The sequence below is a fragment of the Xenopus tropicalis genome, chromosome 6, assembly GCF_000004195.4.
Source record: "Xenopus tropicalis strain Nigerian chromosome 6, UCB_Xtro_10.0, whole genome shotgun sequence".
Taxonomy (NCBI): Eukaryota; Metazoa; Chordata; class Amphibia; order Anura; family Pipidae; genus Xenopus; species Xenopus tropicalis.
In genome coordinates this window covers 123667942-123685035 of record NC_030682.2, presented here as the reverse complement: position 1 = coordinate 123685035, position 17094 = coordinate 123667942, and the positions used below count along the sequence as shown (strand labels likewise).

General features: G+C 41.9%; 1 protein-coding gene across 1 annotated transcript in view; it reads left to right on the top strand.

The window, feature by feature from the left end:
• Window positions 1-16541, top strand: part of LOC100495020 (trichohyalin) — a 53586-nt gene extending 37045 nt beyond the window's left edge. Inside the window, exon 11 of the mRNA XM_031903976.1 lies at window positions 15606-16541. Coding sequence (XP_031759836.1) covers window positions 15606-15788 — 183 coding nt within the window. The 3' untranslated portion in view covers window positions 15789-16541. The remainder of the gene's footprint in view (window positions 1-15605) is intronic.
• Window positions 16542-17094: the final 553 nt, after the last annotated feature.

Here is a 17094-nt window from a genome sequence, read left to right as displayed (position 1 = left end):
TAGGGTCATGAATCCAATTAATTCTACTGCTTCTTGGAAAGTAGGAGATACAATGACTGCTGTTAATCATAATTATTTATATCACAGAAGGAATTATTTTACTCCATTGTAGGGAGTGGTGAAACTGGTAAAACTCCATTGCTTGCTTATCTGAAATTACCCATGTAGTACTCATAGCACTCTTCTCTATGCCTCATTGTTACTGAGGAATTCTGTACTGGAAATGGGGGTTGGGGGTTCTCCTTTTTCACCCTTTTGTATTTGTGGTAAAAAAGGTCACAGGCTCCAGGTCATAAAACACATGGGAAGCAATTTACTTTGCTATCGTCCCCTGTTTTTGGCATACAAAAGCGCCACTGCCAAGAGAATAAATACAAAAATAAAACTAAAAAATCTGTCAGGGACAAATAAAGGGGCACATTTGTACTTTATGCTCCAGTCAATGCACGAGTTACAGATCATTGCAAGATGAGTAACAACTTATGTAAATGCTCTGACTTTTTGTTAATAACACATTACACAGAGTATGAGGTTCATGGGTCAGGGGGTCTCCTTCTTCTGGTCTCTTGGACATTTAGCTCTTAATATTTATTTAACTGTATTTTGTATTTATTTGTATGTTTTTATTGTAATGACCCCTGTTTGTTCTATTCATTTATTGTTGTGCTGTACAGCGCTGCATACATAAGTAGTGCTAAATAAATAAAAAAATATATGTACATACATACTCTATAGGATCAGAATGTCATATGAGAAATGTGCAATCTGCAAGCAACCTATTCATGTATGGTAGCATAATCTGCTTTGTCAGCTATAGGCCAGGGAGGCAAATTATCAGTCAAGCAAGAACAGTGACTCTCCAATGATTGTTCAGTTAGCCAACTACCATTTTGCCTGCAGCATCAAAATGTAAATTGCACCTTGTAGAAAAAGTAGAGAGTAATTTTGGGCAACCCTAGATGTGAAAACCTTTAGCTGCTAGGGGACCTGAAGTGTAGGGGACCAAGTATGGTCCTAGGCAATCTATTTTTTTTTAGAATAGAATATTTTATGTCCTAATATGATTTTGTTTGGAGGCCCAGTGCCCTTTAGTTAAAGGGGTGGTTCACCTCTAAGTTAACTTTTAGTATGTTTAAGAATGGCCAGTTGTAAACAATTCTTTAATTGGTCTTCGTTACTTATTTTTATAGTTTTAAATTTTTTTGCCTTCTTCTGACTCTTTGCAGCTTTCAAATGGGGACCACTGACCGATCGATTGATCGAGCCTAGCCTTCCTTCTGTATAGGAAGGAGTCAGGCTAGGCTAGATCAATCGATCGTTACATAGTGGATGCTGCTCCTTCCTTCACTGTATCGCCTTATTTCAAATGACCGGAAGCCAAATTTTAGCAGGTATTTTCACCATTTTATTACACAACTCCATTTACTGTAAGAAAGACACTACAGACACTAAAGGCCTTTGGAACCAACTCATGAGTGGATAAGTATCATCGCATAAGATTAATTGCCGATCTGCACTTAATGCTTATTTGGGTGTTCACGTTATTGGGGCTATGCTGGGAGTGTAAGAGTCCAGCTAAGTGTGACATAGCTGTAAATGGCATTTGGAGACATTTAGGGCTCTGGCACATGGGGAGATTAGTCGCCCGCGGCAAAACTCCCTGTTCGCGGGCGACTAATCTCCCCAAGTTGCCTTCCCTCTGCCATCCCACCGGCGAACATGGCAGGGGTAGGCAACTCGGGGAGATTAGTCGCCCGCGAACAGGGAGTTTTGCCGCGGGCGACTAATCTCCCCGTGTGCCAGAGCCCTTAAGCAAAATATCTTGGAACAGCCACTGAGATACCATTGTGTTATTAACATGACTGATGGTGACGCACATTTATGAACATTATGGGGGCACGGTGAAATAATACAAAGGTTGTACGGCGAGCTGATTCCCCTATAAGAAAGAAACTTTCAATACCATATTGGAGGCATTACCTGTTTGTGCCAAGAATTGATTAATACTCCTTAATGCTCAATTACTTAATAATGATCATATAAGCATGTAGGGACATATGGTATGGGATGATTGATTATTGTGCGTGTGAACTGGCCATAAACTGTAGGATAGGGTGACTTATCCCAGTCTAGCTGCTTGATGTTTCAGTATTATGTCTTTACATGCCCATGGTTTTCACATCATTTTAATATATGCTCATAATAATCTGGTTTATTATGGGATTTAGGAATGATTACTTCAATAATAGGTCAAGTAAGAGCCCCTCCTTCTTTGCCTTTGTTTTTAATTGTTTTTAACCTTTTTCTTTTGTTGGCATGGTGGTAAATAAATATTGCGTTTTATTTACAGTATATATTTGTATGATTGATTCTGGCTTGATCTGGGGTCTTAAGATCATAAAAGATCATAAAAAAATTTGGTACTTTTCTGTTATTTATTTATTTTTGACTTCTAAGCATTATTTCTATAGTTCAGTTGACTCAGTAATTGATTCCTAGTCCTCTTTCAGCAAAAGACATTTTCTGTACTCCATAGCAGCTTTACAAGCCTCCATAGTAAATGATCTTATGTATTTTAGCTAAAATAGCACTCTCTGCACTAAAAGAGCCAAAATTCAAATTTAAAAAATTGGAAGTTCAAGTTACCAGGAGCGGCTTTTTACTGCCCCTAGTAACTTGTGGGGCTCTACTGCCCAAGGCGGGTTTGTCAGCTCCCCTCATGGCAGGGGCTCCCCAGGAAGTGACCCTGACCTCTGGCTATTCCACTTGAGGGAAAATGTGCCATATTTATTCAAGGGGCTTATTTAATTTCATTATAAATCTGTAAAGTTACAGTAAGGAATTCATGCTCATTAAGTTTATTTGTCAGGAAAGCCTTAATTAGCTCATTTACTAACAGAGGGTTATTAATCTCTTGGTGGGAGGAGTTGAGCCTAATTCCTTGTTTATAGGATTGTATTTACTTGCCTAGGATTAAATGAACTAGCACAGACATCAAGACATAAAGACTAATTGGCAAACAAAATGCAAGCTTTTGGGTATGCAACATCCTTTCTTTTGCTCACACAAAATGGCAAACATTTCTTTCCAGTTTCCCAGAGCAAGATGTATCAATGCAGAGATGTAGCCAATACTCCATGTCCATGGAGCCAATACTTCCAGTTCCATGGAAGTCATTTCTACTTTATGCACGTAGCAGACATTTTTCATTAGGTTTAGTACAGTTGTTACCTGCACATTTCACCTTTGGGTTCTTGATGACCATCAAACATGCTATAAATATAACCAACAAAATTCTAGGTATAATCATTTTCCAAGTAAAGAACCTAACTGATGTGTTTTGCAGGTACTTATGAACAGGACAGCTTCAGTATTCTAGTATGCAGCAATTCTAGCACTCAGTGCTGTGCTTAGGCAGGGTAATATGCAGCAACTGTACAGCTCACTGATGTGCTTAGTCAGGACGCACCTTGACAGCAGATGGAAGGGTTATAATGCTAATGGTCTTAGAGTCGACCAAAAGGGCAGAAATGGCACTCATGAGATATGGCCTGTCTCTAGGGAGAGTAAGAAATGCATTTAGAGCACTGTTTGGACGTCTTTTTTCTACTACCCATGATATTAACATTGATTTTTCTTTTTTGAGAAATTTCAGAAAGTCCTTAAAGGAGAACTAAAGCTTAACTAAGAAATAGGCTAGAAATGTACCAACCCAAGGCAACCACAGCCCTTTAGCAGAGAGGATCTGTACCTCCAAAGGTGCCCCCAGTAGCCCCCCATCTTCTTTTCTGCTGATTCACTGCACACGCTCTGTGCTTCTGTCACTTACCTGAGCTTAGGGACCCACTCACTATATACTGTATGTATACAATATAAATGTCACAACATAAAGCTGATAGATAAGTTTAACTTCTCAACAGTTGCTCTGCACTGCCCCCAACAGGTCTAACAGAATGCAAGATGGGGAGCTCCTTTGACAGCTGTAAAGACCTATCTCATTACTACTAAAGAGATGCTGAAACTTTAAGCTAGTGCACACAGTTTAGTATATAAAATATGGCATTTCTAGCAATATTCATTTTTAGGGTTTAGTTCTCCTTTAAAAGAGTGCAGTCCTGCTGCAGATTTACATTTAATCACCATGCTTTATAAACAGGTTGTGACCCCCCGACTGTATGGCAGACTGGCACTAGACTCTGTTTAAAATTGGTTTTGGAAATCTGCAGTTTGATAGCAACGTTTTATTACTAGAGTTGGCCTGATTTAACCTCTTTGATCACCCTGTGTGTATGACAACTCTTAATTACAAGAGTATTGTTAAAAGAAGACTTGAGACAACCCAGCGGGAAACATACCCCTGTCTGTGTTGCTGGCATCAAATCAAAACAAGCATATATTTTTCGGAAAGCAATAACATTTCTCAGTTTTCAGTCAAATATAGGGTTGAAATGATTTGCAAATCATCCCATTCTGTTACTTTTATATTTTACACAGGGTCCCAACTTTCTGCAAACAGCATTGTACTATGCTATTAACATCAGACTAATCCAGGGGTAATTTAAATATTAAAGTAATGGTTAAAAGTGTGATTTTAAAATAGCATAGGTACAAATTGCCTGGATTTTGAAATGATAGGGCTCAATGACAAATGCAATTGGAAAGTGAAAAAAGTATTTTCCCCCAAAGTTCCAGCATAATAGTGTGATTGAGTAAAGTAGCTTTGTACCACTGTAAAGCTGCTGATTCTGTCTGACCGGACCGAAGTCGGAAGATTATTGGCCCTTATATAGCAACTCTTGCAGGGCACTGGCAGACCAAAGGCACTGGCAGCACCCTAATCTCTCAGCTCCTCTTCTACAAATGTGTGCCAGTTCTAATACAGCTTTGTCAGACTGCAGTCAGCCATATGCATAGAATATTAAGGTTAGAGAACACAATCGTAATAATACAGAAGTAATGTAACAATGGCAACATGATCTCCTAATCATAACTCTCATCAGGGAAAGCTAATTATAATGATATTATTGAACAGATTAAAATACTAGAATTTAGTCATTATAGGGGATCAGAATTCACCTATAAATTCTGTGACCTGTCTGTGGGAGTCAGTTTGGGGCCATTTTTAGGCCCATGGCAGAATAAAATGAATGGGGTTGGCAAACTGTTTAGGACCGGAGCTCCAGGGGTCCCCAGATCAGAAGCTAATCCATCAAATCAGAAGGCCGGCTAACCAGGACTGGCTCCGGCCAAGGCAACTGCTCTAAGGTGATTAAAACCCACCCCCATCTAATCTGCTAAACCTTGGCTACCAGCTGTTCTCCCTTCCCCTTATGGAGTGATTTACCTGCAAGTTACAGAATGTTGGGCAAAGACCTCAGCATTGAGCTCCCACTGTGTCATGTTTAACCTTCCTCAATTAAAAACTGGAACATACTGGCCAGGCCCCCAGCTAGCACACAAAGCACTGCACTGGCATAGCACTTACCAGTTAAATAGCACTCACTTTCTGTGAATGCATGGATATTTTTATAACAATACATTACTGTGACAATTTAAAAATCATGGATGTCCAGATAAAAAACTGGATAGATAAGGGATATTATGAACTGCCACATGTAACCCAAATGCCACATGTAACCCATAACACACAATTTTGGTAACAAGCTACACCACTCTACACTCGCTTGTTGTAGCATCAGGTGCTGGTATTAGCCCTTGGCTCTCACTGCCAATGGTTAGTACCAGAAGTGTATATCTCTTGAAAACACAGTTGCACTCTAAAATATTGAAAAAGGTGATTTATTGTGCCAAAAGGCAGGCAACATTTTTGGTGTTCTCCAACCCTATATTAAAATAATAATAATAAAAATACCCTGATAAAATTTCACCAACCCAGTTTAATTGTTTCGGGTATAGGCCGTCTATGTTGGATAGATGGGCAGGGAGGGTTAAGGAGGGATGGGATGGGTTTATTTGTTACTGTTATTGTTTATGTTCGAAGCACTATTCTATCGCACAACATGCTATGACCTTTACTGCCGACCCCACTACGCAAGGAAGTCCCCTAGGCTTCGCTAACCTACGAAGTCTCAGTCTAGGCCTGAAATCTCAACACCACTACAATGGGGGAAACTAGCTTTATATCATGGAACATCCGCGGCCTAAACTCTAAATTTAAAAGAGCCCTTATGTTTGACTATGTCAATAAATATAAACCTGATCTTCTCCTCTTACAGGAGACTCATTTGGTAGGACAGAAACTCCTGGCGCTTAAAAAAAGGTGGGTTAATTTTGCCTACCATGCACCATACTCCACCTATTCTAGGGGCATATCAATCCTTGTCCGCAAACATACACCCTTTGAGCTACTGAATCTAGCTACAGACCGCTATGGCAGATACGTAATCCTCCATTGCAAACTCAATAACCAAACAATGGTAATAGTCTCTCTCTACATACCCCCCCCTTTGACAGTGGGACCCTAGACACTGTTTTTGAGAAAACTTCCCCATACCTACCATGCCCTTTGGTCTTAATGGGCGATTTCAACACAGTAGTAGACCCTGCTGTAGATAGACTCTCTACAGCAACGCATCAAAGTGGTCACCTCAAACACTGGCTGGAGGCCCATGGCCTACATGACATATGGAGACACAAGCACCCAACTGATAAACAATATTCCTGCCACTCAATAGGCAAAAGCTCCCTTTCACGCATAGACATGGCTCTAGGCTCACCGGACTTTACGCAGTGGGTGACAGAAGCCTCATACCTTCCCAGAGCCCTATCAGACCATGCACCACTGCACCTAAAAATACGCACTAGAATACACCCACTCACCAACTATGGCGACTCTCTCCCCTATGGCTTAGTAATAGTGTAGTAGCAGAAACCTGCAAGACAGACTATAAACTATTCTGGGAAACTAATGCAGGCACCAGTCAGAGCAACACAACCTGGGAAGCATCCAAAGCAGTAGCTAGGGGGTCTCTCATAAGCACAATAGCAACAGTCAGAAAGGCAAACAAAACTGAAATGAATGAGGCAGAGGCGGCAGTCACCCTAGCCGAGAAAACATACAGTGAGGACACCACTGACTACAACCACCAGCTACTAATATCTGGCCAAAGGTAGCTAGAACTAAAACAAACTGCTTGCACTCGCAAAAAAATACTATATGCTAGCCAGTGAGCCTTCGACCAAGGGGACAAGAATAGGAAGACCCTCGCATACTTGGCCAAAGTCAGCAACCCCACCACTATGATTGCAAGAATCAAAAACAATCAAGGTACCTATGCCACTGACCCACTAGACATAGCTAAGGTATTCGCGGAATACTACCAAGACCTATATACCTCACGCACCGCATGCACAGAGCCAGATATGGAACAACTTTTGCAAGATATTTCCTTCCCCACGCTTAGTAACACAGAATCTGCCTATCTAGACAGCCCAATAACCCTAAGTGAGGTAGCGGACGCAATAGGTGACCTCCCCCCTGGGAAAACCCCGGGCCTAGATGGTCTCCCAGCCTCCTGGTACCGCGTGATGAGCGAAGAACTAATCCCTAGACTCCACTCCACCCTCTTAGAAGCCAAAGTAATAGGCACTCTCCCCCCCTCCTTTTATGCCGCAATAATTGTGCTCATCCTCAAAGAAGGAAAAGATCCTGAACTATGTGACTCATATAGACCCATTTCCCTTATAAATACTGATGTAAAAATACTGGCGAAAATCCTAGCTCAGCGCCTTAATAAAGTCATAGCCTCCATCGTCCACCCAGACCAAACAGGGTTTATGCCTAATAAAAGCACGGCAATAAATTTAAGGCGCCTCTATACCCACCTCCAAATTGATCACTCCAACACAGGCTCCAGAACTGTAGTGTCACTAGACGCAACAAAGGCCTTTGACTCTGTAGAATGGCCATACTTATGGAAAATACTAAGCAAATTCTGTATTGGCCCCACTTTTATTTCCTGGATAAAGCTCCTTTACCTCTCCCCAGTGGCACAAATTCGCATTAATAATGTCTCCTCCAAACCCTTCCCCCTTTCACGCGGTACCAGGCAGGGATGCCCTCTTTCCCCTCTTTTATTTGCCCTCGCAATAGAACCATACGCCCTTCTGATCCGTCAAACTTCCAGCATACAAGGGCTCAAATATGGCAGGCTAGAGGAAAAAATAGCCCTCTACGCGGATGATGTCCTTCTGTTCCTTGCAGATCACGAGGACTCCCTTACCAACGCCATCAACTTAGCAGACAGCCTTGGAGCATTTAGTGGTCTGAAAATAAACAAAACTAAATCAACCCTCTTTTCTCTTGAGGGCCCCCAAGTGCGAGATGATATACAGGGACTGAAATGGGTCACGGAATTCAGATACCTAGGTATCATAATATCACAAGACCCTACTGTGTATATTGCAAAAAACATCGACCCAATTATACACAAATTTAAAGAAATTAGCGGGCTTTGGGAAGGTCTCCCTCTGTCCATATGGGGTAGAGTAAATCTATTTAAAATGGTATACTTACCCAAATTCCTATATGCCCTACATCATGCTCCTGTATGGCTTCCCCCACAACTATTCAAGCGCATTGACTCAATCCTTTTCCCTTTCATCTGGGCGCACAAAGCTCCCAGGATTAATAGACGTACATTAATGGCCCCGCAAGACAATGGGGTTTTGGCCCTTCCTCACCTACAATATTACTACTATGCCTCACAACTATGGTTCTTGCACAGTTGGTTTAGCCAAGAGATGGACAATCCCCTCACAGTACTACTGGCTTCGTGCACGGAGTCTATGGAAGCCCTGAGAAACGCCCCCTATAGAAAGGCTAAAGACACCCTAGGACTTCCCCCAGTTATTAAAGTCCCACAAAAAAATTGGGCAATCACTAAGACCCTATTCCCCAAACTTATGCATCTGCCATCTCCCCGTTCCCCACTGTGGAGGAACTCCAACTTCAAACACCTACTACTTCTCCCCGATTTTAAATACTGGCCTAAACTGGGAGTCCGCCACCTGCAAGATCTCCTAATAGAAGGTATATTCCCATCCTTTGACCAACTAAAAGGGAAACTAGACCAGGCAAACTTGGAAATATATAGGTACTTCCAGCTACGCCATGCAATGATATCACAATTTGGCTCTCAAGTTATTAAGGTTGCAGAACTCCCCTTTGAAACAAGACTTTGGGACCCAAACCCCAAAAAATTGGTGTCTGAAATATACAAAATGTTCCTACCAAGTCTTGGGATCCCATTTGACACAGCTAAACGTAAATGGGACGGTGATATCCCCCAACTCGATGACGACAAGTGGGCAGAAGTAACAGATGATCTATACAGCTTTCTGATATCCACCAAGGACAAGATGGTCCAATTTAAAATAATACACAGAACATATATCACCCCAATGCGCTTAAAGGTTATGGGGAAGAACCAACATGCCTCTTGCCCGAAATGCCAAATGACAGAAGCCGGGTTCTTTCATCTAATTTGGACCTGCCCCACAATATTTAAATATTGGACAGATGTAACTAACTACTTAAATGAACAAATCCCCTTGCCAGGTATCTTGTCCCCAGAGGTATGTCTCCTGGGACTTATAGAAGACTTAGTCCCTCTGAATAAAACTAAAACGCTACTCAGATCACTATACTTCTACGCCAAAAAGGTAATTGCAATGAAGTGGATGAGCCCCCACCCCCCCGACCTCCACCAATGGGTACAACTGGTCCACTCTAGACTCCCACTTATTAGGCTGACATATCTGGCTAGGGGCTGCCCAAATAAGTTCGAGAATGTATGGTCTCCCTGGTTAGACGCACACTCTAGCGAGAATCTCAGGATATAACACCAGGATGTCTGGTAATAAAGTTCCTCCCTAACTTTGACTCTGCAACTAGATCAGGCAATGTCCACTGTATCCAATCGTCCTTGCTATTGCATACTTGTATACGGTCATGGCATTATACACTGTATATGTGAATGTGCTTTTATGTTATGTTTGTAAAGAAAATGAAAATAAAAACCTTTTAAAAAAAAAAAAAAAAAATACCCTGATAAAATTCCATTATAATAATTATGCTTAATAAGTGTTTGCAGTATCTTAATATCAAATATAAAATGATAGAAAAGGGACCATAAATATATGATACTGTGATTTACAAACCGTTTTACAAACCTTTCAACAGTTGTAAGTCTATAAGTAGAATGCATCAACTTGATTTTAAGGCTTTTCAGCAATTTTACACAATCACCCCATTGTCTAAGGTTGCCACTTGGCTGGTATTTTACCAGCCTGGCCAGTAAAAATGATGCTTGATGCTGATGTTATTAATAGGAAAGGCAAAAATATAGAGAGGCTGTTTTTTTTCCAGAAGGGATTGCAAACCTACCCTTTTCTTAGTCAATCATTTGGTACCTAAGTTGCCATATTGTGTGTCTTGCTTAAGTGGGCCGGTATTTGCAAATGTGTATAGCTACAATGAATACTACACTTGTGTTGCTTAATTTGGAATTTGACTTTTTGTGTGATCTTACTTACTTAGGCTTATGCCACAGGGGTATTTAATAAAATAGAACACAAATGTGGAATTACGAGTACATATTTTTTGATTGGTATCATTGGGCATGTATGTAGATTACTGCTACTGTTTGTACAAGACAGACAGGAAAATGTGTCCATTTTTTCCTCTGTGTTCCTCGCCTGCCAGAACCTATGTCTGCTTTGACCAGAATATCTCTTTGTTGATATGCCATTATGGGCCGTGACACATGGGGAGATTAGTCGCCACACGACAAATCTCTGTTGTTGCGGGCGACTAATCTCCCCACAATGCCATCCCACAGTATGGGCGTATGGGATGGCATATGCGGCGGCGCGACTTGCCAAAAGCTGAAGAAGTTTTTTCTCAAGGCAACTTTGGCAACTTCGGCAAATTGCGGCGCTGCGTATGACATCCCACCGGTGATTTACATTCCAGCCGGTGGGATGGCATTGCGGGGAGATTAGTCGCCTGCAACAACGGAGATTTGTCACGGCGCGACTAATCTCCCTGTGTGTCATGGTCCTAATGGTTGTTCAGCAAATGGTGGTACATGCTGGGAGCAAGTCTACAATCTATGCAAATGTTGTTTTTATGATTCTCCTCACAAGACTGCTAGGTGTAAACTTGCTAACAGGTGAGTCTAGAAGACTTTTGAAGACATTTTTTTTTAAATGTCTAATTTTGGGATTTCTAACAGTTTCCACATACTAGCATCCAAAACTTCTGTGACCAAATCTTTCTTGCATCCCTGTTAATGTGCCCTACCCATGCAAACTTAATAGGGCCTTCCCACAACTTAATATTGCCATCTATGTAATAATGGTTACGATGACAATATTATTTGAATACTGTATTATATACATGAATATGTTAAAAACAATCCATGTAAATAGTTGCATATGTGTGGGGGCCACATTACTGCCCATAGCTGTCCTTTGTAATTGATCCCCAAAAAAGAAATGCTTTTTTCCAACAATTACTTTTAATAAAGCCATGAAAAATTCTGTAGACCCTTCAAAATAAATCTTGGTTCTTGTTTCAAAATACCTTGTTACAGCTCCAAGCCCTGCTTCCTACATAACAGAGGTATAAAGTGTGGATATCCATGCTTACCAAAATGGTAGCATCACAGACCTCAAAAAGATTTAGTATTTCCAATATCTAAGTTCTATCCTTATCCAGGGCCAGAGCTTGGGATAGGTAGCATATGCATGTGGCTAGGACATGTGGGGGGGTAGGGCTAGGACCTTAGGCACATACCTGCTGCCTACTCAAATTCCCTCTGCTTCCTGATGTAAGAAGACAAGCGAGAGTGAAAGGAGAACAAGGGCTTGTCTTGGGCACCCTTGGCTCTAGGCCCAGCTCTGGTCCTAAAAACAAGAACATGACTGTGTTTTTTTTTTATCAAAATCCATGGATAAGGTACAAAAGAATTAATTATAGTTTGAAGCATTGTATAGTGTAACACAGGTGTCACAGGGTGTATTTAATATAAAACTGATTGAAATTCCTTATCTATCACTCCATCATGGAGAGCTTGTTGAACAATACTGTAACATCAATTTTATGTTGTGTTGACAACTTAGTCTAGTATGGGGAAATGTCCAAGAAAATTAGAGCCAACAGGAAACTGTGAATTTTGTACAAGTGAATACCAGTTCAGACTTTTTGGAGAGAATTTTCATCTTCAATGGAATTACAACTATGTGCCTCAAAGGCAGGTAGTAACACAATTGACTGTCTGAAGCCAGTTACACTGATCTAGCCTGGGACATCAGGAATGAACTCCGTGGGTGCTAATTGCTGACAAGCCTAATTATGGACACAATTTTTTTAATCTTTCATTCGATTGTAAAGAAACAATCAAGCACACAATAACAAATTACAGGAATAAAATAGTTGTCATAACAAAAGTCTGTAAAAGCATGGGACAATTGTGTAATTATTTCACCTACTGGCACAGTACAGACAAGGATGAGCCAGGAACATAGTCATAAGCCAGGCAAAGGTCAGTTTTACAGAACTAAGCATGGGATGGACAGGAGAGAAAGCAGGAACAGACCACAAGCAATACAAAATAAGCAAAAGAACCAATGAGCCAGGAATATAACCAAGGATAAAGGGCTATGAACTAGAACAGTGCTGTCCAACTTCTACGGTGCCGAGGGCCGGAATTTCTCTAGCATACATGGTGGAGGGCCGCTAATGGAGGCCAGTTTTGACCACTCCCCTTTTTGAAACCACACCCACTTCAAACCACACCTATTTTATCACAATGGTGGTAGCACAGCAAAGTCCCAAATGCTTGGTCCTTACAGTGGGGATATCAACCATCATTCATATGTGAAAGAATTATGTCATATTAAGATATACCCTTAAATGCCATATGCCTCCTCCTCCCCTGTGGATAGTAGAGCAACCCCCAGTACATAATTACACTCCTTTGGGACCATTTAATGGCTATTTCCAACTGCTAACAAACTCCCACAACAAACCCCTGCCAGGTTCACCTCCCACAAGCAGCATAGGGCTGCCATACTCTGCCTGTCCTACCCTGCCTGTGTGTGCCATACTCTGCCTGTCCTACCCTGCCTGTGTGTGCCATACTCTGCCTGTCCTACCCTGCCTGTGTGTGCCATACTCTGCCTGTCCTACCCTGCCTGTGTGTGCCATACTCTGCCTGTCCTACCCTGCCTGTGTGTGCCATACTCTGCCTGTCCTACCCTGCCTGTGTGTGCCATACTCTGCCTGTCCTACCCTGCCTGTGTGTGCCATACTCTGCCTTCCCTATGCTGCCTCTGTGTGCCATACTCTGCCTTCCCTATGCTGCCTCTGTGCCATACTCTGCCTGCCCTACCCTGCCTGTGTGTGCCATACTCTGCCTGCCATACCCTGACTGTGTGTGCCATACTCTGCCTGTTCTACCCTTCCTGTGTGTGCCATACCCTCCCTGACCTATGCTGCCTGTGTGTGCCATACTCTACCTGCCCTATGCTGGCTGTATGTGCCATACTCTGCCTGCCCTATGCTGGCTGTATGTGCCATACTCTGCCTACAGTACCTATGTCTGAGGTGTGAAGAAGGGAACAATGGGAGTGATTACAGCCTGAGCCTGAGGTGTGAACACTGCAGGGGGTGAACAATGCAGGTATTAAAAGGTGTGAACACCACAGGGGATTACATTTTTAAACAATACAGAGGGATTACAGCCTGAATCTGAGGTGAGAACCATGCAGGGGGGGCAGTTAATCTCAGTACTGATACCATTTAATGCTTACTCAAAGGTAAGCCATCAAAGCAGCCAGACAGGTGGGGGGCCACACAGAGGGGGGTCGCGGGCCCCATGCGGCCCGCGGGCCGCCAGTTGGACAGCACTGAACTAGAATATGGGCAGCACAGTGGCATTGTGAATAGCATTGCTGCTTTGCAGCACTGGGGTCCAATGCTGAAGTCTCACCAGGGCCTTATCTGCTCGAGTTTCTATCCACCCACAAAAACTTAGTCTAAGGCCCCACGGTGCGTTGGCTCCGCTGCTCTCAGCCTGGCTTTATTTTTCAGCCTGAGAGAAGCAGGTCTGCCACTGTAAGTCGCTGCATGGATCTGCACAGCATTCACTTGCTTGCAGGCACACACAGCAGAGTGGATTGGAAACTGGCCTGAAAGCGCCTGCTTTGCTGGCTTATGCTGAGCAGATCCAACCCAGTAGCGAGTCCGAAGGCAAAAGTTCACCACACTGGCTGCAATGGAAACATCAACAAACTTGTGTATAGATGTGAAATTAGCCTTTTTAACTATGAAGTTTGTACATTCAAAGTAAACACACTTGTGAAGCATCATCTACTAGTTCCAACCTGACTTTTCATTAAGTTGTTCCATTGGACATTTATTATCTTATTTATATTCGCATGTAATAAAAACTGTTAAAATAGTACAGATGGAGTTTGTGCGGTATATTTATCAAGGGGTGACGTTAGAGCTAGAGAAGTCTGCTAGAGTGAAAGTTCACCCTTTGATAAATATGCATTTCAAAATGCTATAGAAATGAATGGAAAGTGGCGGAATTTCACTCTAGCAGACTGTAGCGAGCTCACTTCACTCTTTGATAAATATAACCCTATGAGAGATGGCATTCCTGTAAATTGGAGCTTTCTAGAAAAAAGGGTTTTCAAATAACAGATCCTCTACTTGTATGATTTAACCAGGCCATTCATTCTTTTATTGAGGTTGCCAAATTAGTGGATCTTTGCCCAAGCTGGCCCAATAGGTGATGGGCTGCTTGTAACCTTTGGCCTCAGAGCCAAGATTGGATCACAGTATCACGGTATGCATTTTAACAGGAGTATTAGGGCCCATGCTGTATGTTTACAACCCTTTAATTGCATAAGACTTTGAAAGTGCAGTTAAATACAGTACATGCCTATGTGCATTGCAGAAAAAGAGAACCAAGAACACCTAGCAGTTGCAATTCCGCACACTATGGGGCACATATACTCATCCACGAAGGCTCCGGGCGTTCGTTCAATTGGGCCAATCCGTGACTTTTTCCTATCTTGCGCGACTTTTTCGACGTTTGCCTGACTTTTTCGTATTTTTCACCCGAAAAAATCGGATCAGTTTTTTCGCTTTTTACAATCGTTCAGTACGAAAATTTAGTGATTTTCGGATCGCCAATATGATATTATCGTGACTAATACGATTTTTTCGTAAGCATTTTCATGATATTTGCGATCTTCATAAATTTTCGTTTCCAATCCGTACCAATTTTTCCCATTCGGGATTTGAACTTGTGTTTTGATAGATCTGCCCTTATGCCTTTCACTTTTTTCACCTTAATAGATACAATCAACTCAGTGCAGTTTGGGCACAGTTGCTTTGTATACAGTGTTTATGTGCGTAGCGCTTGCTATTTTTTTTTTTTTTTAATGACTTTCCTGGTGCCAGGAATCATGCCTCATTATCATTCCTCACAATGACTTCCCTTCTACACACTTCTACACACTATCACCTTTGTGCACTAGATAACAAATGTATTTATTCTTCCCAGATTGCTGACAGAGATAATGAAATCCGTCGCATGCAAGGTCATGTGGACAGCTTGTGCTACGATATGAATAGCTTGCAGCTTCGGAGGGATGTCAGTGAGTCTTCGCAGAAAGAAGCCTGGAAGCAGCTCTCAAACATTACTCAGAGTGTACACCAGCTTGCAGAAGAGATGAGCCTCAACTAACCACTGTCTCATACAGTCTGGATTTAAAGATAGGGCACCCCTAGGCCACTTGCAGAGCCCGCCCCACTGCTAACAACCCCCTCCCCCGCTCGAATGCGCCTCCTTGCTCTCACACCTCCCTGCTCACACACACCTCCTGACTGTTGCTACCGATCACCTCCAACACTAGTTCATATGTAGCCAGTGGGCAGCATGCCGCCCCCAGATTTTTGCCCCCCCTAGGCCCAGGCCTTTGTGGCCTGCCCACAAATCTGGGCCTGGCCCTGTTAGTCCTACTTGCAGACAGTTGTTTTATATCAAATTATTTTGGAGAGATTGACTATTACTACTACTATATTATGATTATGACTCCAGATACATAACCCTTCAGTCAGCTTTCCACTTTGCTGTGTTTAAAAAACATATAATACAAAAGAGCCATGAATATCCTGTAAATAATAATGAAACTTGTGTATTGTAATAAACAATGTACCCCCTGTTGTAAAATATAAGAATATTAAAAAGGCCTTTGGCGTTATGCTTTTATATGGTCATGGAACTCCTCAGTAACTTATATTATCCTTATATTTTACTATAGGGAGAACATTATTCACTATATATGTGCAACTGAATTGCACATAGTGATTGGGTAGGCAATGCAATTACAGAACAAGAAACACTCTATACACGTACCTGCATGAATACAACTTTCTCTTTAATTATTATTATTATGTTTTTAAGAATAATAAAATAATATTACAGGTTTTATTAGCACACGGTGTGGGGTTTTTTTTATCACCGTAGAATTGGTTTCTTTGTTGAAAGAACAGTAACAATTAAGTTCAAATTTTAATAAAAGAAAACAAACAGCAACTAGAAAGCAGTGGAGGCCAATTTGGGGCATTTTTTTAATCATTAGCAAGTAGTTAAAAGCTGAAGAAAAAACACAGAAATGGTCACAAGTGCCATAGCCCTAAACCCTCTGCAAACATTGCTCCAGAGCAGGAGCCCATAGCAGTCGGATGAAGGCTTAGTAGGTTAAGCCATACACAGAGTACTTAGTAATTGAATCATCCTTTAAGTGACACACCATTCAGTTACATCCCATTGGTTGTCCTTTGCTCTGTCAGGCATAACATTTGTCTGACAATTATTTCCATCAGTTTGAGGTCAGGGATTGTCCTGAAAATCACAGACATGGCTTTGCACAGCCTTCCGCTTTCCAGTGCTTGTCCGAATGCTTGCCTAGTGGACATATCATGCACTACTTGATCTGTTGGCCCAAATAGATCTCACAAAAAGGTGTGGCCATGTTCAAACATTGAAA